The sequence below is a fragment of the Chrysemys picta genome, chromosome 3 (genome assembly GCF_011386835.1).
Source record: "Chrysemys picta bellii isolate R12L10 chromosome 3, ASM1138683v2, whole genome shotgun sequence".
NCBI lineage: Eukaryota > Metazoa > Chordata > Testudines > Emydidae > Chrysemys > Chrysemys picta.
The window spans coordinates 39,464,469-39,491,349 of NC_088793.1; the positions used below are offsets into that span (position 1 = coordinate 39,464,469).

General features: G+C 40.8%; 1 protein-coding gene across 4 annotated transcripts in view; it reads right to left on the reverse strand.

The window, feature by feature from the left end:
- The window catches only part of SNTG2 (syntrophin gamma 2), a 467,752-nt gene that overhangs the window by 66,774 nt on the left and 374,097 nt on the right, over positions 1 to 26,881 (reverse strand). For all 4 annotated transcript variants that reach the window (XM_008163718.4, XM_042848764.2, XM_024101595.3 and 1 more), the window contains exon 12: positions 14,309 to 14,425. In XM_008163718.4, coding sequence (XP_008161940.1) covers positions 14,309 to 14,425 — 117 coding nt within the window. The remainder of the gene's footprint in view (positions 1 to 14,308; positions 14,426 to 26,881) is intronic.

Below are 26,881 nucleotides of genomic sequence, written 5' to 3' on the forward strand. Positions count from 1 at the left end.
TAACAAGCTTCACTGTTGACTGTCTCAAAACAGGATTTGAGAACTGAGTTACACTCTCATCCCTCATAGGAGGATTTCCGGTTTGAGGAACATTGGAAGGGAATCTAATATTGCTCCTGTCCATGCTGTATCTGTTCAATAGGTAGAGGGACTCATCTTCTAGGGTTCTCCATTTGACACTTTTCACAATTTAAATATTAATAAAAAATAACTTCCATGCACTTAGGGTGACCAGATCACCAAAGACAAATATCGGGACGCGGGGGGTGGGGGGTGGGTGGGTGACGTGGGGGGGGGCGTGGCGGGGGGCGGGGCCAAAAAAAAAAAAAAAAAAAAACCTTCCTCCGCAAGTGCTGGAGGGAGGCCCGGGAGACTCAGGGGAAGCGCGGGGCCGGGGTAGTGAGAGTCCGGCCTGGCCCCGAGCAGGCAGGACTCAGTTGGGAGGTAGGGCGAGGAGGGGGGCGGCCCACGGGGCCAGGCGGTGGCTGTTCTCACCCCCGGGCAGCGGGACTCGGGAGCAGCCGCTGCTGCAGCTCCCACTGCCGCGGGGGAGGAAGCGGCCATGGCGCTCCGCGGCTGCGGCTCTGGCGCCCCCGAACCCCCCGAGACGGGGCCTGCTGCGGGGACCCAGCAGCGCGCACGCTGCGCCCAGCCCCTGGCCAGTGTCTGGGCTGCTGCCTAGCTGGTGCTATCGCGCGGCGGCCCCGGAGTGGGGGCAGCAGGCCCCAGCCCCCCCGTCCCGCAGGGGAACGAACGGGGCTGGGCTGCCGATGCCTCCGCCCCGGGGCCGCCGCGCGATAGCACCAGCTGGGCAGCCCAGACGTGCCTAGCCAGGGGCTGGGCCCAGCGTACGCGCTGCTGCAGGCCCCGGCTCGGGGGGTTCGGGGGCGCCAGAGCCGCCGAGCGCCATGGCCGCTTCCTCCCCCGTCGCCTGGCCCCGCGGGTCGCCCCCCTCCTCTCCCACCACCCGACTGAGTCCTGCCTGCACTGGGACAGGCCGGACTCTTACTCACCCCGGCCCCGCGCTTCCCCTGCGTCTCCCGGGCCTCCCTCCAGCGCTTGTGGAGGGAGGGGGAATGGTGAGCCCGGGGAAGAGGCGGGGATTCGGGGAGGGAGCCAATCGGGGGAGGAGGGGGCGGAGTCGGGGCGGGGGGGGGGGCGCGAGCACTTCCGGGCTCGAGGCTCGGGGCATTTCCTTGTTTGTCCGGTTGTCCCGACCGCACGTCGGTCGGGACGCGGGACAAACAAGGAAATATCGGGACGGTCCCGATAAAATCGGGACGTCTGGTCACCCTACATGCACTATATGGAAAAAAATCACTGCTTACATAATCATTCTGTAGCAGTTTTAGCAGCAGTTCTTCAGGAGCAATAAAGCTCAAGGAAAATTACTTAATGTTTATTTGTCAATTTGAAACCTAGTGTAATTAGTTTTTAACAAAATTAATTAAAAGCAATTTCTGATATTACATCTGTCCCTGAGCCCCTTTATAAAATGTATGTTATTTTAGAATCACACTTTCTAATTTTAAAACAATTTTCAGTCTCTTCTTTCACATGCACCAAATATTAACTTTAAGTTTTCCCTTTACTACTGTTAGAAGCCAGCAATAACACAGGAACAGAGGTGACTAGAATTTACTGTTGAATCTGATTGTGGGAGGTAATATTACACAGTCAGAACATATTTTCAGTGAGCCAAATACTGCAGCTCCTTGCTTAGTCCTCATCTATAGGGAAGTCCCTTTGTCTTTGATTGAGGCTTGAATAAGGAGCAACTAAAGACTATGGGATTTGGCCTAAAATAGTTGCCTTCATTAGATGACTTTCATGCTTCTCACAGAACAGCTCTCTACACCATAAACCAATGGTTGACTCATTATTTCATACCAAGTCAATGAAAGGAAAAGAATTTTCTCCTGAAAAATTAGAGCTAGGAAAATCCTTAGTTCTTGTTAGTGGTCAGAGGAAAAAAATAAGTAGGAGAATCTATTTATGTGTTTGGTGGAGTTCCACTTATTACCCCAGACTTCTACCTAGCTGCTGCCGAATGGCAGTTGCATTTGCCCAGGTCTTTTGCTTTGGTTCTTAAGATTAAACAGTTATGAAGAAACATCATGTCACAGAACAAAAGTTATGCACATAACATTACGGGGACTAAAGCTACAATAGTGTATTATAGTCTAAACCTAATCCAAACCCCACTGACGTACATGGAAAGAGTCATTAATCTCAGTGACCTTTGGCTCAGGTTCTGGAAACCTTCATTGCCAAAAAAATCTAGACGATTTGGAGTATATTCAGAAAAAAAACAAATATTAGAGTTTGTGGGACAGATTTAGGAGGAAAGAATAAGTGGCTGTAATATGTTATACAGAACCTTTGCTAATGTGATAACTAAGCAGAAGTACTGTAAAAATCAGGAATTGTATGAAGGATACAGACACAAAGGATGAAATCCTGACCCCCACTGAAGTCAATGGCATAATATTCCATTGACTTCAGTGGGTGTAGGATTTTGCTGAAAGGAGAGGTAGAATTATTTAGCATTTTAACCACATGTAATGGCATTAAATTAAAAGGGAAAAATAGCTTTACATCGAGTAATATTCCTGCAGTGAGCTGTTCTAACCTGTGGTAAAAGCTCCAAGATTTAGGGCTCTGACGTGATTAAAAAAATTAATTGCAATTGATCGCAGTTTTAGTTGCACTGTTAAACAATAATAGAATACCATTCATTTAAATATTTTCGATGTTTTCTACATTTTCAAATATATTGATTTCAATTACAACACAGAATACAAAGTGTACAGTGCTCACTTTATATTTATTTTTATTACAAATATTTGCACTGTAAAAAACAAAAGAAATCATATTTTTCAATTCACCTAATACAAGTACGGTAGTGCAATCTCTTTATCATGAAAGTTGAACTAACAAATGTAGAATTATGTACAAAAATAACTGCATTTAAAAATAAAACAATGTAAAACTTTAGAGCCTACAAGTCCACTCAGTTCTACTTCTTGTTCAGCCAATCACTCAGAAAAACAAGTTTGCTTACATTTGCAGGAGATAATGCTGACTGCTTCTTGTTTACAATATCACCTGAAAGTGGCACTGTTGTAGTCGGCTTCACAAGATATTTACATGCCAGATACGCTAAAGATTCATATGTCCCTTCATGCTTCGACCACCATTCCAGAAGACATGCGTCCATGCTGATGACAGGTTTTTCTTGATAAAAATCCAAAGCAGTGTAGACCAATGCACATTCATTTTCATTGTCAGATGCCACCAACAGAAGGTTGATTTTTTTTTTTTTTGGTTTGGATTCTGTAGTTTCAGCATCAGAATGTTGCTCTTTTAAGACTTCTAAAAGCATGCTCCACATCTCGTCCCTCTCAGATTTTGGAAGGCACTTCAGATTCTTAACCCTTGGGTCGAGTGCTGTAGCTATCTTTAGAAATCTCACATTGGTACCTTTTCTGCGTTTTATTAAATCTGCAGTGAAAGTGTTCTTAAAATGAACAATATGTTCTGGGTCATCATCCAAGACTGCTATCACATGAAATATATGGCACAATGCAGGTAAAACAGAGCCGGAGACATACGATTCTCCCCCAAGGAGTTCAGTCACAAATTTCATTAACACATTATTTTCTTAATGAGCATCATCAGCATGGATGCATGTCCTCTGCAACTGTGGCAAAAGGATGAAGGGGCATATAAAGGTTTAGCATATCTGGCAAGTAAATACCTTGCAATGACAGCTACAAAAGAGTCATGCAAACGCCTGTTCTCACTTTCAGGTGACAGTGTAAATAAGAAGCGGGCTGCATTATTCCCTGTAAATGTAAACAAACTTGTTTTTCTTAGCGATTTGCTGAACAAGAAGTAGGACTGAGTGGACTTGTAGGCACTAAAGTTTTACATTGTTTTGTTTTTGAGTGCAGTTATGTAACAAAAAAGTCTACATTTATAAGTTGCACTTTCACAATCAAGAGATTGCACTACAGTACTTGCATGAGGTGAACTGAAAAATACTATTTCTTTTGTCTGTTATTTTTACAGTGCTAATATTCATAATAAAAATAATAATATAAAGTGAGCACTGTACACTTTGTTGTAATTGAAATCAATATATTTGAAAATGTAGAAAAACATCCAAAAATATTTCATAAATATGATGTGATTAATGGAGATTAATTTTTTAAATTGTGATTAATTTTTTTTGAGTGAATCGCAGGAGTTAACTGCAATTAATTGACAACCCTTCTTGGGAAATTCAAAACTAACCAGATACTAAAAAATGTACAATAAGGAACGGTCATGCACTAGTAGGGAGATGGAGTAAAATTAATAACTAACTTTATGATTCAGACACAGGATTTAGTTGTCTGTTAAGACACTCATGGTAAAGCCTGTGCCCTAAAATAGAGTGTGACTTCAATTTCAGGATATTACTTTGGTTCTTGTATATAATTACAATTAATAATACTTAGCATTAAATAATGCTTTTCATATTCAAATCACTGTGCCTGCACTCATTAAATTATGCATAATTTTTTCTTCCCTTTAATCTCTTTGCAAGGAGGAACACAGATAAATTACAGTCTGTTGGTATTTAATTGTTTCTATTACTTCAAAAATAATGTTGCACTTATTTTTCAATTAAAGGAAATATGAATAAAATAGATCAGTTAGACGGCCACAGTCTTACAGAAATCACTTCAGTGCTACTTTCTTAATCATATTGAAAAAGTATTACGGAATTATGGAGATGCCACGTATCTCCAAAATTAAGATTGTGTTAAGAATTGCACTTGAAACAGGGATGACACTGTATGCGCTCTCTCTTTCTTGCTCTCAAAATAAATAAATAAATAGAACAGCGTTTACTATCCAAATTTACAGTGCTTACTTTGAGTAGAGTACTGTACATTTGTTGTAAATTTTGACTCTGAATATAACATCATCTAACTTATTTTGTGTTAGTAACTTTTGATGAAGGATGAGTTGAACAAGGTATTTTGGCAGGACAAGCCACCTAAAGCAGAACTGACAAAGGAGGCATTCTTTGTCAAAAGGACGGCCCTGCAGCTCTGATAGGTATGTGATTTAGCTCGGGCTTCACCAGATGAATTATAAGCAAGGAAGTGTTCTCAGAGTTTGTCTCCTAGATCTTGGGAAGTCCTCAGAAGAGAGTCTGCTCTCCTGCAGAAGTGCTAAAGTTTGCAGGAGAAAAATAACCTTCCTGTGAAACTCTTAAGATGTTCAGGAGTGTAATTCTGTCTTGGCCTTCCTGGAGTCTTTAGAAAGCCCTTTTTTGCCCGAGTACCCACAATCTAATGCCTCCTCAACTCTCACCATTGCTACTCCTTCTATACAGCTCCATCTAATTTCAGCTTGTAAACTATAAACATATTTTATCTCTGTATTTTGCAAGTTTGACAGTTTAGATGAGTTGTTTAAAAAAAAAAAAAACTTTTCTGGGGCAGCAACATAGATTGCACCCTCTACCTTTGGGGTGAGGTTGGGCACCTCTCTTATCACAGACATCACTCTCTGGCTGTAGGTGTCACTGTAGCACAGGTTTGGAGTGCAGCCAGGAGACCACACCCACAAATTTTAGGCAGGCAGCACACTCCAAAAGAAAGGAAAAGAAAAACAGAATAATCCTGCAGCCCACAAGACAGTCCATGCTCACCTCAGTGTTCTTCACAAGGCAAAAGGTAAATAGTCTCTGTCAAGGGGGGCAGGGTTCCTAATCCCCTGTACATCTGAAAGCCCCGAGCTGTGAGTTCTGGGCTCTAATGAAAAGCAAAGCACAGCAAAGCAAAGATCCCGCTACCGATCAAGAAGATCCAGGTGGCAGAGACTTTAGCAGCTTTCTAGGTAAGCAGCCCCTGATCTGTGGGATTGAGAACTCTATTCTCCAGCTCTGTTTCCCTCCGAGTGCCAACCCTGCGGGACTTGGATCCTCTGTTTTCAGGAGCTGCCTCTCTCCAAGTGCAACAGGCCTCACACATTCACTGGGGTGGGGCTGTTTGTGCCCAGAGGAGCCCTTGAACTCCTCCCCCCCCTTCTTGACTGGGGTGGGAACCTGTCCCACCATAGATAGTGATAATGGGACAGTAGATGGGAGACAGAAGACCTAACCAAGACTTAAAGTAGGCGGTGGAAATTGGGTGAAAGTCCTGGGAGAGACTGGCTGTGGAGTAATGCTGGAGAAACTGGGGAAATGGGGAAACAGTCATACTTGCTCAGTTTAAAACCTTATACTCATGACAGAGAAATGTAACTGATACTCGAGTTTCTCCCAGTGCTGAAGTCTTTTTTAGTCTGCTAAGCTCACATAGCTTTTCATGAAAAGTTTTGAGTAGCACACAGAGGAAGTTGAGGTGTTGATTATAGCTATTTGTACTGGGAATGCAAAGTTTTATATAGAGAAGATATGATTACTTGGCTTCTCTGCAGCACCACTGCCCAGCTAGCCCCTCCATCCAGCCCTGAGCTTTCAGCCCCCATATTTACATGTCTTTTTTTATCCTGCTACATTAAAAAAATAGGAAATAATAATATAAAACCCTATGTTAAGGTAGCTCAAGAGAATTTCCTCACAATGCAAACAATAAAAAGCAAGGGAATTACAAGTTAATTCACACCAAATTCAAAACCAGCCTCCAAATATTAGCTCTTTAGCACCTGAACACCCAACCTGCCAACATATTAATAGGTCTCCAGCACAACTTCTATAAATTCAATAATTTTGTCAATTTCAATGCCAACATACAAAGAGCTGAAAATCACAGTGCAAGGGATTTGGGGGATTTTTTTTCATGTGAGTTTATATAATGTAAGCCAACTTCTCCCATGTGTTACAAGAGTGCAAACCCACAGACTTCAATACTTTTTGTTTTCAATGGACTTGCATCAGTGGACATGACAGGGGAGAATTTGGCTCACAATGTTAATAATTGTAAATTTATGTGCTGGTTACTTTACCTTACAAGATTCCCCCCATTGATGACATTTTAGACTCTCTTTTGTAAACTAGGAATCAATGAACAGCTTCTTTCATGTAAGCTTTTGAGATGAGCACATTACAGCACAACTGTAAATTCCCACTGTTATCTTTGATAAAGGCCCTTGTTGAGCTGAAATGTCAGCTCTTTCCTGAATCTATACCATTGAAAGAAAGACAAACTAAAAATCTGAAAATTACTTTATTTCTGTTATAATACTGGCAACTTGATATTCCTGGACCTTAGCAACACTCTTTACACAGGTGAGATAGTGGTTATCATTAAATATAGAGGGTGAAATCTGGGTTGCATTAAAGTATTTTGTCACTGACTTCAATTGGGCCAGGATTTCGTCCTATATGTTGCATAGGTATGAAATCTGGAAGATTAACAAGGTCACAATTGTTGCAATATTTGTAGATGATGAACAGGATGTTTATTTTTCTGGCTGCATTTTTATCATTCAGTTAAAGTAACACATATTTTTGCTTTTAAATCTATAATTCTTTTTCAATATAGACTAACAGAATATACCTCTACCCTGATATAACGCGACCCGATATAACACGAATTCGGATATAACACGGTAAAGCAGTGCTCTGGGGCGGGAGGGGAGGGGCTGGGCTGCGCACTTCGGTGGATCAAAGTAAGTTCAATATAACGCAGTTTCACCTATACCGCGGTAAGATTTTTTTGGCTCCCGAGGACAGCGTTATATCGAGGTAGAGGTGTATGTTTGTTTACATTAAGTATGTTTTGTTTTCTCAGTGCTCTTAAGCTTCTCAGTCATAGTAAATGGTTTCAACAGGTTACAGATGGGTTATGCTTGCTGCAATTTTCTACCATTTATATCATATTGTACTATGCAAAAAGGGAACCTTGACGGTGAAACTAATACGAAAGCTTAAAGGTAATGTTACTATCTGATAAATGTAAAGATTAATACAAAATTGCTAGAGAGTTAAATATTATTCAGATAATTTTTAGCTCCACTAGACTCCATTTTCAATACAAAACCACTCCATTTATCTTCTTTCAAATATTCTATTGTATCATTAGACTTTCCAAAACAATCCATCATTAATAAACTGCCTATTGGATTAAACTGTGTAAGTGAAAGGAAAGTTATTAAATATTTTAATGAGAAGTAACATTGGCAGCTACTATTAATCAATAATATTATGTGGCAAAACTCATGCCAGAAAAGATGACAAGCAGATTATACACTACTGATGTGCAGGGACTAAAATGCCTGGCCCCAAGGCTACCTTCCAATAATGAAAATACCCGCAAGCAATTAGAGAAGACAGAGTAGGTGTGATATTGGGTATGCAAGACTATGATTTTATATTAAAGTTTCTTTTTAAAGGTGAGTCTGGCTTGTTCTAGAAATACATGCTGCCTTCTGTAACAACTTGTGGTGCATCTCCTGTGGACCACCACTTTTGTTATATTACCTTATACCCCACATTCACTCTCCACCTTTACAGTCTTTTCAATACAGATGTGCTAAAATCTCTCTCAGCTTGGCTGTCTTAATGCCTCAGAAATTAATGAATCACTCTGTAGCATAGCAAATCTGGAATTCAGACTGATTTTGGCCCGCTTTTGTCTATTGCTGCTCATGCACATGTTCTGAGATGCCTATACTTCACTGTAGGGCCAAACTGAATGCTAGAGAGAAGGAATTGTGCTAGTGTCCCCGTACCCTGAATAGTCACTATTTTGCTTTTCTTTTTAAAATCTCTACAAAGCATAAAGAGGGCCTGGGGTGGTTGCCAGAATAGAAAGAAATCTTGTTTTAAAACTAATTGGGAAGATGGTAGTGCATCACAAAGAGTAAGTGAGGTGAATTCATGTTACCTAGAGTAAAACATTTTGATTTTAATAATAAAATTCAAAGGGTTTCAATCCTGCCTCCGTTTGTGCCCAGGCAACTTTGTGTTTACAAGTGGTTAAGTATGTTGTTTAATAAACACATGTAGGTGACTGATTTTGTCTTATCTATGGACAAGTGTTCAGCTTTGTACTGGTAAATTCTATTTCATGCCTGCGCAAGAGAAAGAACCCAGCAGCAACAGGTGATGGTGCTTGAAACATACAAGGGAAAAGTATGCATAAACAAATGCAAGATACTTTTGGAAAATGTGGCTCTGAGGGTCAAACAAGTGCAAGTTCATGACATTTTTTCCAGCATAAGAGAAATCCAATAATACTACTTGCAGTATTAGGGAACAAGGATGGAAGATGCATGTTGGAAAATCTATGATGATCACTCAACCTTTGTTTATACTGTAGGAATTAGAATCCCCAAGGTCCATAGTTCATAGTCTATTGCATATAACTTGTTCTCTGGTGATATTGTTGTAAGCAAGTCTGCTTATTTTAGATATTGAGTTTTATGTCTAAACTTATCTATTTTTGGCAAACTGTTAGGTTGACCATGTAGGGACAATATCTGATGACACACATGTTGACATTACCATTGCCACACTGTAGCACTCCCAGATGAATAATATATAGAGCTGTCAATTAATCACAGTTAACTCATGCGATTAACTCAAAAAAATTAATCATGATTAAAAAAATTAATTGTGATTAATTGCACTGTTACACAATAGAATACCAATGGAAATATATTAAATATTTTTGGATATTTTTCTACATTTTCAAATATATTGATTTCAACACAGAATATAATTATATGATTATATTTCAACACAGACTACAAATTGTACAGTGCTCACTTTATATTTATTTTTGATTACAAGTATTTGCACAGTAAAAAAAGAAAATAAATAGTATTTTTCAATTCACCTTATACAAGTACTGTAGTGCAATCTCTTTATCATGAAAGTGCCACTTACCAATGTAGTTTTTTTGTTACATAACTGCACTCAAAAACAAAACAATGTAAAACTTTTGAGCCTACAAGTCCACTCAGTCCTACTTCTTGTTCAGCAAACCTCTAAGAGAAACAAATTTGTTTATGTTTACTGGAGATAATTCTGCCCATTTCTTAATTACAAAGTCACCTGAAAGTGACTTGGCATTGCAAGATATTTACATGCCAGATGCGCTATAGTGCGTTAATTAAATTTGTGACTGAACTCCTTGGGGGAGAATTGTATGTCTCCTGCTCTGTTTTACCCACATTCTGCCATATATTTCATGTTATAGCAGTCTCGGATGATGACCTAGCACGTTGTTCGTTTTCAGAACACTGCAAATTTGACAAAATGCAAAGAAGATACCAATGTGAAATTTCTGAAGATAGCTACAGAACTCAACCCAAGATTTATGAATCTCAAGTGCCTTCCAAATTCTAAAAGGGATGAGCTGTGGAACATGCTTTCAGAAGTCTTAAAAGAGCAACACTCTGATGTGGAAACTACAGAACTCAAACCACCAAAAAAAAAAAAAAAATCAACCCTGTGCTGGTGGCATCTGACTCAGATGATAAAAACGAACATGAGTTGGTCTGCACTGCTTTGGATCATTATCGGGCAGAACCCATCATCAGCATGTATGCATGTCCTCCGGAATGGTGGTTGAAGCATCAATGGACATATTAATCTTTAGCACATCTGTCATGTAAATTCTTGCGACACTAACTACAACAGTGCCATGCAAACCCCTGTTCTCACTTTCAGGTGACATTGTAAACAAGAAGCAGGCAGCATTATCTTCTGCAAATGTAAACAAACTTGTTTTTCTGAGTGATTGGCTGAACAAGAATTAGGACTGATTGGACTTGTAAGTTCTAAAGTTGTACATTGTTTTATTTTAGAATGCAGGCTTTTTTGTACATAAGTCTACATTTGTAAGTTCAGCTTTTATTATAAAGAGATTGCACTACAGTATTAGGTGAATTGAAAAATACTATATCTTTTGTTTTTTACAGTGCAAATATTTGTAATAAAAATAAATATAAAGTGAGCACTGTACACTTTGTATTCTGTGTTGTAATTGAAATCAATAGATTTGAAAATGTAGAAAAAATCCACAAATATTTAAATAAATGGTATTCTATTATTAACAGTATGATTAAACACGATTCTCTTTTTAATCATGCGATTAATCACAATTAATTTAATTAATGACAGCTCTAATAATAAACAAAGCAAGTACAAGTAGATTGATCAAAGCTTTTAGTTATTTAAAGGTTTTGCTGTGTAGGTACCACACTAATCAAGGAATAGAGTTTTACTTTCCCATGGATTTTTTCCCTCAAGTCTGGACACAGTTCCTGAAATTTAGATAAGAACTTAGCTTTCATACATTTAATCCATCAAGATAGACAGTGTAGATGCTTAACTAGGATACCTAGAATTTAACTTTCATAAAAATGCTGATTTTCATAAACAAAATGTCCTTTGACATATACTTGCTAAGATGATGATCTGTCATTTGCAGAAACTATTTTAGCAGAGCATAGCTCCACAGCGAGTCGCCTTTCAATTGCTAAACATCACTAGACCTGAACCTTTATGAAGTATTTCTCCTGAGTTCTGCCCATGACTGGCATGTATATGGGTTATTTTCATGAAAAGATGTCAGCTATGTTCAAATCCAAGTATGATTTACACTCCATTTACACAAAGGACTAGAACAAGAGTAAAAACTGTAGCGGACATGCTTGATATAAATGGGCAATAAAGCTGTGAACAGGATCCTCAAGATTGAAGATAGCCATTTTATCTGACAGCCCATCTAATTTGTATATTTAAATCAAAATACACACTGTAACATAATTTTAATTATAAAGTGCTTCACCTGCTGATGTTCTCATGATGCTGTGCAGCATAACGGCAACATGATTAAAATAGAATATAATAACTACCCTTGTAATATTAAAGCAAACCAATCACAGTAATACATTTGCTTGTGGTACAACAATGAATTGTTGTGGGAATTATTTTTTAATGTTACACTCAGGATTCACTTTATATAGACCATAAACAATAGGAATAATAGCTAATAACTTATTAGAGAGTTTTAAAAAAAATGTCATTAGAGTTGAGCCAAAGGTTCAAAGTTGGAGTGCCACAGATTTACACGTTTTTGTGGCCGTTATACATGTAGAGGCCAGCTGGGAAATTTGGATCTGGATCCAGGTTGAAATTGTGAACCCCTCCAGTGTTTGGGTTTGTTGGATCCTGCCAATTTCCAATTGCTTATTACTTTGTTATTAATTATTATTATTATTATTACTTATACAACAATAAAAAGATAAAAAAGTAATGGATATTTAGACTAAAGAAATAAAGATAGTTTTAGAACAGCCTCATGGGTGAGTGTTAGAGCCACAGTTTCACGTAACATGGCATTTGTGAAATGGATAAAAAAATATAAAAACTGTTCATTGAACTTTAGAATTTACCTATTTAGTCATTTATATCATAGTCATTACTACAGTATCTGTTCAATGGGCATGAACATGGCATTAATACAAGGTGCCATGTTAGTTATCTTGTTTACTTTTTCACAAGGAGCAATGCCACAACAGACGATCTCCAGAAACATGGCAGTGAATTAGATATATCAAGATAATGCGGGGAAAATGCTACAATACATTTATTCTCACTGTCTGATATCAGCAGAGAGCTGGATTTTGATAAATTAACTAGTTTATCTTCAATTTGTACACCGAGATGAATAGTTTTAACTATATCAAATATTCCCCTTCTACAATAGATCTGAAAGACATAATTAAGATTCATAAAAGACTGTCATTGTGTGTTGTATTATTTATTGGCTTAATGTTTTCTTTCTGCTTTATTATCTTTTAACTAGAGACAGATACAATAGGTTAATTGATTTAAATATTAGTCTCTGAGCTGAGGTGTTTTTTGGTTTACTTGCATTTGAGGATTTAATTTTAAATTGAGTCCTTCACATCTAGTTTTTGTTAACTCCAAATTAAGCAAAAGATTGGTACTTGGCCATTTTTGACCCATGATGATACTAATGTATTAGGTCCATTTGGCTTGGAACTGTAGCATAGTGCAAGAGGGACTGTGTTATTGATTGCTACTGTCTAAGGTTCATAAATCATCTTTTCTATCTCTCACTTTACGGTACTCCAGTAAGATGGTTTACATTTAAAGTGCTTGGATTTGCTCCTATTTCAACTGAAAGCAATGGAAGTTATACTATTAACTTCAGCGGAGGCATAAATAGGCAGTTAATTTGCAGTTGTTTTTTAATGTTCCTTTTTGTTCTTTACAATTTTTTTTCCTGAGAGCAACGGCACTCTATTGTATAAGTGGAAGAAAAAGAAGAATAGGAAGGTTATGATGTGATATGGTGTGGATTGTTTTGAGATTTTTAGAACTCTCTAGCATATTTTTATTCAGTTTCTTTCAGTGAAATTTTAGTACTCTTGAAAGATACTGTGGAGATTGAGGTCCTCCATTTTATCTACAGAAAAAGTACAACTCAGACAGTAGCTACACTACACTATCCTACACTACCCCACCAGTATGCTGTAACCTTTGGGGAATGTCCCATGTCTAGGAGGTGTAGGGATAATTCATCCCCTGTGAACATTCAACCCATGGCCTTTTGGCAAAGATCAACACCAGTTAGTGCTAATTGTGATGTGGAATCCTTTCTTAGGCCTTGGCTACACTTACCGGCAAGTTCGACGGCTGGAAATCGAACTTCTGGGTTCGACTTATCGCGTCTAGTCTGGACGCGATAAGTCGAACCCGGAAGTGCTCGCCGTCGACTGCGGTACTCCAGCTCGCCGAGAGGAGTACCGCGGAGTCGACGGGGGAGCCTGCCTGCCGAGTGTGGACCAAGGTAAGTTTGAACTAATTCGAAATAAGGTACTTTGAACTTCAGCTACGTTATTCACGTAGCTGAAGTTGCGTACCTTAGTTCGAATTAGGGGGGGTAGTGTAGACCAAGCCTTAGAAAAGCTAGATTAAGTGCCCGCTCATTTCACATACAGGTAGGCCTCAGAACCAATGTAAGATGGCAAATTTTGGTCACAACCAACCCGAGGGGAATTTGAACCGTGCCTTGAAAGCAAAAGCTCTGTGTGCCATTAACAATCCAGTTTCCCCAGAACTTTATGTCTGGGATTATCAAAAGCGCCTCAGGGATGCCAAAATCACATTGCAATTCAATAGGCTTTGGGTGCCTAACTCCCTTAGGCTCATTTGAAAATCTCAACCTACGGCTTTATTTAATAGGAAAGAATTCATTTCCAGTGCTTCCAAAAGGATTGCACCAGTAATCAAAACCTTACCAAAAAAAAATTGGTTTCTTACCGGTGGAGTGCTGAAAATGTAGAAGGATGAACCCTTTAGTGCCAGGAACTTGTATTTGTAGAGTTGAGATGAATCAGTTCCCTCGAATCTTTCATTCACCCAGCCCATATGAATAATCTGCAGAGTAAAACCTTTGAAAAATTAGAACTCAAGCTTTAATGGCAGCGTAATACACCCTTTACACAGAAGTTCTCCCTCTCCCTAGAACACCACTCAGTTAATGGAGGGCAGTGGCCTTAGATTTGAAACCTGTTGTCCCATCCTCCCCTTTGCCTTCCTTAGCCCGGCTCCCTAAATTATACTCCATGTCGGTGTGTAGGGAGCCCCCTAGAGGTGTGATCCATATTGCACAGGCTCTCTGAATCCTGTCTGCCCTGTGCAGCACTATCACATTGATATCTGGTGTGTTGAGGGTCTGCCTCAGCTATGACTAGGGTGACCAGATCACCCAAGACAAATATCGGGACGCGGAGGGAGGGGGGTGACGCGGGGGGGGCGTGGCGGGGGGCGGGGCCAAAAAAAAACAAAAAACACCCTTCCTCCGCAAGCGCTGGAGGGAGGCCTGGGAGACTCAGGGGAAGCGCGGGGCCGGGGTGAGTAACAGTCCGGCCTGGTCCCTTGCAGGCAGGACTCAGTTGGGTGGTAGGGCGAGGAGGGGGGCGGCCCGCGGGGCCAGGCGGCGGCTGTTCTCCCCCCCGGCCAGCGGGACTCGGGAGCAGCCGCTGCTGCAGCTCCCACTGCCGCGGGGGCAGGAAGCGGCCATGGCGCTCCGCGGCTGCAGCTCTGGCGCCCCCGAACCCCCCGAGCCGGGGCCTGCTGCGGGGACCCAGCAGCACGCACGCTGGGCCCAGCCCCTGGCCAGTCGCGTCTGGGCTGCTGCCCAGCAGGTGCTATCCCGCAGCGGCCCCGGAGTGGGGGCAGCAGGCCCCAGCCCCCCCCGTCCCGCAGGGGAACGAACGGGGCTGGGCGGCCGATGCCTCCACCCCGGGGCCGCCGCGGGATAGCACCAGCTGGGCAGCAGCCCAGACGCGACTGGCCAGGGGCTGGGCCCAGCGTACACGCTGCTGGGTCCCCGCAGCAGGCCCCGGCTCGGGGGGTTCGGAGGCGCCGCAGCCGCGGAGCGCCATGGCCGCTTCCTCCCCCGCGGCAGTGGGAGCTGCAGCAGCGGCTGCTCCCGAGTCCCGCTGCCCGGGGGGACAACAACAGCCACCGCCTGGCCCCGCAGGTCGCCCCCCTCCTCTCCCAACCACCCAACTGAGTCCTGCCTGCTCGGGGCCAGGCCGGACTCTTACTCACCCCGGCCCCGCGCTTCCCCTGAGTCTCCCGGGCCTCCCTCCAGTGCTTGCGGAGGGAGGAGGAATGGTGAGCCCAGGGAAGAGGCGGGGATTCGGGGAGGGAGCCAATCGGGGGAGGAGGGGGCGGAGTAGGGGCCGGGGGGGGGTGCGAGCACTTCCAGGCTCCGGGGCATTTCCTTGTTTGTCCAGTGTCCCGACCGCATGTCGGTCGGGACGCGGGACAAACAAGGAAATATCGGGACAGTCCCGATAAAATCGGGACGTCTGGTCACTCTAGCTATGACGGAAAGTGGATGGGACTGGACCCATAGACATTAGAGATAGGAAAATTTATTCTGATAAAAAATCTGTCCAAATCTTTTCCCATGCTTCAACCCAGCCATTTAGGGTGGTTCCAAAACTGTCACTTATTTAACACTCTATGTGCTGCTGTAATTTCTGGTTCTGGCCAGGACCTGAAATAGCGATATTGAAATATTACAAAAAGGCTGTATCCAGAGTATTTGTGGCCCAGTGAAAACCAGGCAGCACTAGTAATTCTATGAGATCTGCTTCTAAACAAAAGACATGAGGATAAGTCCATAGGCTTATCTGAAACCAAGTAGTTCACTAGATATTAAAGTTTCCCCATCACTACAAGAATTACACCACATTTTGTGCTTCCAGGGGTTTACACGTGCATACATTTCTTCAAATGAGAATTGTAGGTGTTTCTATGCTGGTAGAGTAAAATTACAAGGGTTTTTGTTGCTCATCTCACACATTTTATTTCCTTTAAAGTTATTATAAATAAATTGTAATTATTTTACAATCGTTTTAAAAGTTATTTTACGTATTTTAAGTAAATTCGGACATAAGTAAGATTTTATTATCTCTGAACTAAATACACCCTGAAGAACCACATTCTAGCACAGTACTAGTACACTAGCTGGTATTCTTAATTTCACAACGTCATGCTGACTCTATTGCCTTTAATATGCCTTGAAATATTTGTCTGGCCTTAATTATAGTGCTCTACAAATCTTAAACTGTAAATGGCCAATCTTGATACCCTTGCTGAGTTTTTGTACTCAGCATGGAATTTCCAAAGTACCTAAGTAACTGAGGAACATAAATTCCATGGCACCCTTAGCCCTCACACAACACGGAACCTTACTTGAAAGTAAGTGAGTAGTCCCACCGATGTGCAGGTTCAGTTCAAATCCTGAGTGCATATTTGGGTAATTTTAATTGAATTCAAATGAGTTTCCCCCTGCTTTTTGAGCTAAAATGTAACAAAATGGCTTTTAGTTGTGTGCCAACGTTTTGATTGAAAAATCAGTTGCAGATGCAAAATTGTAAGAACATATTACAGAATTTAGTTATCTACTGATTGGCATTGACAAATCAGCACAGTGATTAGATGTCTAAATTCTTTTATTGTGTCTACAGCATTATAAACACAGGATTATTCTCTGATTCTGCAAAGACTCGTGCAAGCAGGATTTCGCCATTTAAATACTATAAATAAATTGTTTATTAAAAGGAAGGAGAAAACCAGTTTGAGTTAAATAAAAACTGACCTGAATATGTTCTGGAAGTTTGAATTGAACCAGATCAAATTTTTTCTGGCGATTCAAAGTCCAGTTAACTACTATTTCAGTATTTTTTCTTTTCTTAGTACCTATGCACTTCTCTGTGCTTCATATGGAGTTGAAATCAGAGCGACCATCTTACCATGAGACTTCAACCCAAAGTTTGCAGATACTTGAGAGTCTGGGTATGTCATGGACAAGGATGTATTCAAACCAAATCTTTTGACACTAACCATCACAGTAACATGGAATAATAATACAGGCACCAGTTCAGCAAAAACACTTAAGCACGTGCCTAAATCATTCCCTCTTCAACAAAGCACAGTGAATGTTAAGCCTGTGCTTAAAATTAAAATATATGCTTAAGTGTTTTGCTAAATAGGAATGGGATTTCTTAAGTGCTAGACTGGAGCCATAATACTTTGCACTTCTATAACATCTTGCATTCAAGGATCTCAGAACAATTTACAGATACTAAAGATGCAGTCCTCACAACTCTGTGTGCTCCATTTTACAGAGAGGAAACTGTGGCACATGTCATATCTTCACCGCAAAAAAAGGTGTGTTCTTACACTGGGATAGGCAAATTGAGATAACTATCTTGGTATAAAATCCTCCTGGAGATAAGGCACGGGTAGGTTTTAACCTCAGTGCAGCTTGCCAAGGCCAACACTATACCCCCACCTGGGATTTATCTTGCCTAGCTACACTGAAGTATAAACTAGTGTCTTGTCTCTACTGGGATTTTACATCAAGATAACTTCCTTGATGTAAACATGTTCCTATTTTTTTTATTTTTTATTTTTTTGCAGGGAAGACATATCCATAAAGAGGGTAAGTGTCTTATCCAAGTTCACTCATGAACTATGTGGAGGACCAGGAATAGAACACCAGTCTTCTGATTTCCCTGTCTGAACCTTAAACAAAAACAACCTCTTTTCCTTGATCTGCTGTTTTAATATATTTAAAGATATAGGAGATGTAGCTATAATTTTGTTGGCTCTGCCATATTTGATTTGACGTATGACCTAAGAATATTACATTGTCTGTCTAGTCCCATTTTCGCTACCAATTATTATGAAGCTTTGAGATCCTTAGATTTGAAAGGGGGTCATTAGAACTGCAAATTATTATCATGCGCAGTACTCTGTATCTTTCACTCTGTAATAGGATCTAATTTACTTTCCAATAATGACTGGAAAAGCCAATGTGGGTTAACGAGGTTTGCAAATTAGCAGATAAGCAAACAAATATGATTGTAAAAATTATCAAGGATCTGGCATCACAAAATGTACTTTGTTCCTTTGTTTTAGCTATTGCCCTTTATTTATTATGATAATAACATGCAAGTATAAGCAATCTGTGTTATTGTTTGTAAGAGCGTCTGAGCCGTACTGTGGTATATTTTGTTAAAGTAATGAAGTGTCTGGCATTCAGTTATTAAAGCTGTTCTGATGACTGGTGGAGCAATATTTTGGTGAGAATTATTGAGTTTACACAATAGCAAAGTGAGAATTGGAAGGTCTACTGTATTTACTGCACTGTTTCCTACAGCATTAACATTTTAATGAAGTTATAGTTGAGTAGAAGAATGTAGAGAAGCAATAGCATTATGTTGGTATAGAATATTTTTTAAATAAGTTGACTGATAGCAGAGATAATTATGTATTAAATAACACAGCTAGACAACAAAGTATAAATCATGCTCAGATAAAAATGTGACCATAGCAACGTGTTTCTGTGTTCAATCTGTGCTTTTACTGTACATTGTTTCGGTTCCATGCTCTGGTCACATTCAAAAGTTTATCTTAAGTTTATAATACAAATGAGTCACTTCTTCTCTTCAAATCTCACCTGGGGATGAATCCTGAAGTTCCTACACATGTTAATGCATACCTTACTCAGGCTAAATTCCCACTGATTTCAAGTAATTTAGAATTTCCTGGCATTTATAAAATATACCGGATTCATTGCCTAAATCAATACATTTTAATAATGGTTCCATTTTTTCTTAATGAAGTGATGAATAAGGAGCAAGAAATAAACTGTTCCATACATTCAAAAGAGATATTATGGGTAATAAACTAGTAGCTGCTTTTGCATCTCTATAATGGTGCATGTTTCAAGAAAATAAATACATGGCAATCAAAGTTAGATAGATTTCTAAAACACTTGACATATTATAAAAAATTGATATTGTAAAATCTTCTGGAATAATAATTATATAATGGGTTATTTTAACTACCTCAAGGTACACTGGTCTAACTGCCTATTGACACATGGATTAGACAAGCAATTTATGAATACCATAAATAGTTTGTTTTCAGAGTTTCACGAGTGACTCTTGTAACTCAATTCTATGAACTTTTAGAATGAAGATATTTAAACTATGAAGAAAACTATCACAAACCAGGATAAAGAGGACATATTTTAAAAAAAAATCCTTAGTATCCATAGACAAATTGAAATTTATTTTAAAAATAGAGAGATGTATATAATTTTGAGCAAACAGGAATAAAAACTACTATGGCTAAGCAGGAATATAAATACCTAAAAATGCATCCTTTGGAAATCTTGTTTGCAACCTTATGGCTGACAATAAATCTTTGTAGGATCAAGCTCTAAAAGGTCAAGAACACAGTCAATGTGCAAAAATCCTTCTCCCCCTTCCACTACATCTTTATTGAATGGGAGTTTCCAGGATTTTTTATTTCTAAAGAAGGAAAGGTGAGTGCTTTGTGCACAATATTGGTCAGGTTATTTAAAATATAAAAATCATCACAGAGCAAGGCAAAGTTAACAAAGGGAGCAAGCAAGAGGGAGGCTATGATGAAATGTAGAAGCCAAATAGGAGTAAAAGATAAGTGCAACCAGAATTATTTTAAACAAATAAATAATAATAAAAAAAACTTGGGGGAGGTGATCAGGAAGATGAAAATTAAAAAATCAGGAATGAGGCAGAACTGCTAGCAAGGTCTGGCCCCAAGCAAATGCCTGTCCTTACTCCCAAAGCTCATTTTATCCCAGTCCTTTTTATTTCCTGTTGCCAATCATGAATAAAAGAAATAACTATTTTTTTTAAATGAAAGCTTAGACTGTGACATCACATGACTCCAGGAGATGGGGCACTAGTCATGTTCCTAATGTGTCTATGCATTAATGCAACCCTGCACATCCACACGTAACCACACCTCTTCAATTCATACAGCCTTCTCCTACTTCTCACTTTCTCCCTCCGCCCTACCCCTTGTCAGTGCTTAATTTGTGCTGGGGCTGAGCCCTGGCACCTCTAAGCTTGGCAGTTCATAGCCACAGCACCTCTGGGCTCCCAGCCAGCAGCCATCACTCTCCATACCAGGCCATGACCTGCCCTGCTGCTGATTGCGCTGAGATGGCTGCCCAGCCTGCAGACGTCACTCTCCGGTCACCCACCACTGCTTAATTTGTGCCAGGGCTTGCTGAAGCTGAGCCCCGGCACCTCTTTCATTACAAATTAAGCACTGCCCCTTGTATACATATGATCTCATTTTCTTCTTCTCTTTTTGACTTCCCCTCCCTAAAACTTATTCATTTTCTCCCTACTACTCCCCTTCACTCTCTCATACAACTTATCCTTCTCTCCTTTCCTCTCCTTTTCGCTACACACTGTCACTCACCTAGGCACTCTTTTTCCTCTCTCCAAACTCTCCCTCCCTTTCCCTGCTCCTCAGACAGGCACTCTCAATCTCTCTGCCTGCAGATTCTCCCACTCTTGTTTTTCTCTTCTTGCCAGTCCTAAACTTCCAGTAGTTCACCTCAATGTGAAGGAGAGGAGTCTACTGAAGAACAGCATAAAGCAGCGCTGCAAGATCTCTGTTTCCTCCTCCCCCTGCAGTTGCTGCAAGGACCCAGGGTTACACCAACAAGGAGTGTGTGTGTGGTGGGAATGAATGGTTTGGGCCAGGAAAGCATCACACAGAGAAGTGGCAGCACATGTGTATATTTTAGTGGGAAGGGGCAGAAGCCTTCATAGGTAGGCAGAATTGAAGGGAGCATTCCTAAGGAGGTGAAGGGACAAGTTGTGAGGGGAATATGTGCTGCCCATTTCCCCAAGTTATTGTACCTACGGAAGAGAAGCTGAAGGCAGAGACCAGGTGGAAAGCCAAATACAGAACATATTTATAGATCCTAGACAACGGTAGCCCTGTACTGTTTATATTTAGTCACTCTAACTTAAAAATTGTAAGAGAGATTGAAGAAGTCTAGAGAAGATGGTTAGAAGTTTGGCAAGATATTGCAACAACTAGGGGGACATTTAGTTTGAAAAGACATGACTTCAGTTGAAAAGTTCAAAATTATGAAGGAGTTGATCAGGCCTTTCTTTTTAGAATTCATAATATGAAATAAGGGAACATTTGATTAAATTAAGTGGAAGATCACAAAGGGTAATGCTAGTTCACACCGCATATAATGAACCTCTGACACCAGTCACAATAACTTAACCAAACCCTGTGGCTGAATTGTAGTAGCCAATGACTACTAAACACATATGTATCTATGGAAACTAAGGGCTCATTATTATCATTATCAAAGCCACATTTGGGGTTGGGTCATATCTGCCCTGCTTTTGTGGGAGATAGGGGAAAAATACTTTGAGAAAAAACAATTCCTCTTAGATACTTGGAATGCAGGGAGAGTGCACTCACTGCTTCAGGGGGTGCAGATATCTCCTTCCGCTGGGCTACTCCCAGTCACGGGCAGGCCCCGCCATCAGCCTGCAGCCCAGAGCTCCCGTGTAAGAGTGGTAGGACCATCTGATGGCTGGTGAAAACAGCCAGACCTGTCAGAGGTGTGCATTCGAGAGGAACTAAAAGCACAGCTCGCCCTGCAACTGTGATGCATGCAATGGATTCCCAAAGGGGGTGCAGGGATGGAGCAGTGTTGTAATTCCCTAAGCCCAGGCAGATAGGTGTGGCTGGTTGTTACTTGGGCCACACAGAAGATATGGAGGAGCTTTCCACCCATGTAAGTAGCAGGCACAATCAGGGCCCAAGATAATGTTAAGGCAATATATCATCAGACTGCAGCACATAATCTTCTTATCACAGGGCAGTGGGTGGGATGATTTGCCACTGATTTACATGTACAATTCTCTTGCTGATGTGTGGGGAGGGAACCACTTTACACAGAGCATCAGGTATCAGCCATAGTTTAAGTAAGGATGGTCGATAGCTGACTTGATGGACCTTTGTTAGTGATCAATTAATACTTATTAAGGTAAAAATCTATTTTATTAATCTTTTTGACAAGTTCTCCAAAGCACATCATTTTCATTACCACTATTTTTAATACTTTTACATTTGTAAATTGTTCTATTCATTATATTGTGCATGGAATTTCTTATCCTTGGACATGATAATGGTCAAGATCACGTATTGCAACTACAGGTTCATTATACTGTTGAAAATGTGCTTGGTTAAATGCATAGATACTAAATAACATTTATATATGCTGCTTTTAATTTTTATAGTCCAGTGTAATATGGGTTAACTACCCATTCATGATTACATGTGTTTTGGTTACCAGGTGACCTGTGCTTTTAGACTCCTTTTAGTCGCCCTCGAGTGCACCCTTCTAGTGACAAGTTTGGCTGCCTTAATGCAGCCCTACCACTCTTAAAATGAATCTCTAGGATGCACCCTCTCCCTACCCCCCATGCTAACTTAACAAGCTCTACTGAGTTTGGCCTCTGTAAGCCCCCTTTCTCCATAAGTCAGACCAACGAGCCAATTAAAGTGATTCAAAAATAGCTTCGTCAAAACAAAGCATTATTTATTCTTTCATCCACAGTTGCAGAGCATGCAGAGCGCAAGTATAAAACCAAACATGCACATTTCCCCTTACCAACAATTTAATCTTTCCTTGGAAGGTATGGTAAGCTCCATTCAGCCCAGTTACCTTCATCTCTAGGCTCGGAGAAGCAGCCTGCTTGCTGCAGCTTCTCATAGACTCATAGACTCATAGACTTTAAGGTCAGAAGGGACCATTATGATCATCTGGTCTGACCCCCTGCATGCTGCAGGCCATAAAACCGTCCCTACCCCTTCCCTGGACTCTGCTGTTGAAGTCCCCAATCCTGTTTTTAGTGACTTCAATCGGCAGAGACCCTCCTGCTAGAGATCCCTGCCCCATGCTGCGGAGGAAGGCGAAAAACCTCCAGAGGCTCAGCCAATCTGCCCTGGAGGAAAATTCCTTCCCGACCCCAAATATGGCGATCAGTAAGACCCCGAGCATATAGGCAAGAGTCTCCAGCCTGACCCCTGTTAGCCATTATACTATTTACCTACCATTGCTTGGTTTTCCTTGACTACTATGTTTTACCATTAAACCATTCCCTCCATAAACTTATCTAACTTAATCTTAAAACCAGACAGGTCCGTCGCCCCCACCGTTTCCCTCGGAAGGCCGTTCCAATATTTCACCCCTCTGACGGTCAGAAACCTTCGTCTAATGTTCATTCAGCCTATGTATTAGCCTCAGTCTGCGGCAACATTTCTTCTCCTCCCTCTCCATCCCTTTCCTGCCTAGGCGAGCATCTTCAAGGTTTAGTATACCTTTCGATCCTAAAATCAGCTTGGGAAGAGTAAACTTTGCCATCCTAGTGGGTGACAGACCAGTGATTATTTCCCACTTAATGATTTCCCCAAGAACTCTTGGTATTCCCTATGACAGCACCTTCTCTTTGCCATTGTTTAGTTTCCTGTTGGTGTCCCGCTTACAGCCTCCTTTTGAGTTAAGTTTATGCATTCGGGCAGGATAATATCACACAGGTAAACTAAGTGCACACAATATTTATAAAAATATAATACATAGAACTTGTTCACTCTCCAAAAGTCATAATACGTTTCTGTAATACTAAGATCATGTATCAGTATATCAATAATATTAGCATAAACAAGGCCAGATCTTCAACAGCAGCTATGGAGTAGTCAAATACAGTGGAGGGAGGGTTGCACAGAGGAGTCCTTTTCTTATCCTGGTGTTGCTCTGCTTCATGCACATTTGAGAAACAATTTGTACTTGCTGCCACCAGCCTCATGACCATTGGTCATTACCAGGATGCAAGGGAGTCCCAGCCACACTCTGTACACTAATAGCAAAGGATTAGCTATAGTGGCGTCTATAAAACCCAAAAGTCACCCTATGCATGGGAGAGCCTATGTAGAATGAATCAAATTAGTTTAGGGCTGCTTTATACTAGAGGAACAATGAAAAGCATTCAGAGTGTGGCTCCAAATCAGGTCCAGTAAGTACAACACACAAGTCTGACAAATATTGTGGCATTTTAATGCAGTCAAACTTTTCCTTTAAAGCTTATTTTCTCCTGTTACTGTTCAGTGAAAATTCCCTTATACATCCAATAATGGGTGTGATGAATGAAGGGGGGGCCAGGGGAGAGGTAGCTCCCTTTTATGGACACCCAGCCAGCCAGCCAGTTAGCTATAAAGTCCCTCTTGGTGGCTGTTCTCTGCTTGCTTTACCTGTAAGGGGTTAAAAAGTACCCCAGGTAAAGGAAAAGGAGTGGGCACCTGACCAAAAGAGCCAATGGAAGGGCTAGAACTTCTTAAAATGGGGGGTGGGGGGAATTCCCTTTGTCGGTGTGTTGTGGTTCTCCGGGAAAGAGTGAAGACAAAGAGCAGCAATGCTATAAGCAGAAATTGAACTGGTATGAAAAATTATCTTCCATACCTAGAAGGAATCATTGGGACAGGGAATGTTTAGGTAGACACGATCAGGTTTATTTCTTTATTCTGGCTTGTGGCTCTCCTCTGTGCTAACCCCAGATGCTTTTGTTTGCTTGAAACCTTTAAGCTGAACCCCCAAGAAAGCTATTTTGGGTGCTTAATTTTTGGAATTGCTCCTTAAAAATCTAGCAAAAGCCTAAGTTCCAGATGTATTTTCTTCCTTTTTGTTTTTAATAAAATTTCCCTTTTTTAAGAACAGATTTGGATTTTTGGTGTTCTAAGAGGTTTGTGTATGTTGTTTAATTAGCTGGTGGCAACAGCTAATTTCCTTTATTTTCTTTCTCAGCTTTTCCCCAGAGGGGGGTGAAAGGGTTTGAGGGTACCCCACAGGGAGGAATTCCCAAGTGCGTCTTCCTGGGCTCTGAAAGGGATTCTGCACTTGGGTGGTGGTAGCATCTACCAATCCGAGGTCAGAGAAAGCTGTAACCTTGGGAGTGTAATACAAGCCTGGAGTGGCAGATATTAATTTTTAAAATCCTTGCAGGCCTCCACCTTTTGCATTCAGAGTGCCAGAGTGGGGAATCATCCTGGACAATGGAAAGTTCTTTTTTCCAGTTTTCATGGTTAAGCTCATCTGTCATATTCTGGAGATCACATAGGTTGGATACCAACAAAACAAGATTCAGAGTATCGGAATCTAAGTATGTTTCTCCTCTCTAATCCCTTTTTGTTCAGTTCAATCTGTAGAAAATGTTTTTGAACTAAATCATAAATAGGCTTTGTTTTGACAAAGATGGTCACAACCTTTTATCTCTTTGTAGTTTTATTTCCCCCCTCTGTATTTTCCCTTGCTAATACCTCGCAGTCCCAACCACTGTGTGTTTGCTATTTAATTCTCATGCAAGTCATGCTTTGATGTGCTTTCTACCAGAAATCAGAATTAATTTTCCAAATTGAGTGTAAATGTTCGTTCTTATTATTTTCATGTAACCTAGGTTTATTTCTGTTCTGTTTATGCTCCCTCTTTCCCAGACTGTGGTTAGTATCTCAGCAGTCTGTAGTCATAATCTATTTAATTGTTTGTGATTTCTGATCTTTTGTTCTTCCCATGTCTTGCACATTACTTGAGGCCAGATTCTGCTTACTAAGGTTGAGTGGTAACTAACTTATTTTAAATCAATAAGGCAAGTTGTGAAGTAAGGTACTATTCAATCTGAATAGGCATGGCAAAGTTGGCCCTTGGTTATGTTCTTTTTCTTAGATCTATCTATTTATTTTAGCAGTACTAAAAGCAGCAAAAAGTAAACCTAAAAAGTTGTTCTCCTCTTGACTAATCAAAGGCTCAGATTACCATCTCCTCCTCCACAGTGAAGAAAATGAAGATTTCCTCAATCCCAACTTGACCAAGAGAGGCACAGAAGTAGAAAGCAAAACCCCTTCTTTCTTTAGATAAATATAAAGGACCACACATGCATGCTGTGCAAAAGTATTAGGTTTTGTTTGATTCCAATTTTGGCTGGGGAAGCTCCCAGTGGAAAAGATGCCAAGGGGAGAGTCCAGTGCCATGCTGCTGAGTGGAGGGACAGCATGTCCCAGAGGCAATGTGGAGGAACAGATCTTTGTGCAGGCAGCTGTCTCATCTAGCAGCTCTTCCATGATCCAAAGCATCTGGAGGCTGAATCTCCCTCCCCTTGACAGAAGAGTACAGAGAAAATGTTAGGAGAACTCCCAGTTTCCAGCCTCCAATGTGGGTTTTTCTCCACAGGGAATTGGGGGGGGGGGCTTAGTGCTGTGATGCTTTGCAACTTCAAAAATGTGAGCCAATATCAGCTGACTTATGAACACCAATATCTCTCTGATATGAGGAGAGATTTCTGGAATGTTAATTCACATGACCAGAAGTTTGTGAGTATTTTCTGAAACTCAGTAGTCTCTCATTTATCTGAGTGAAGAAAGTGAGATCTAGTGAAATCACAGAAC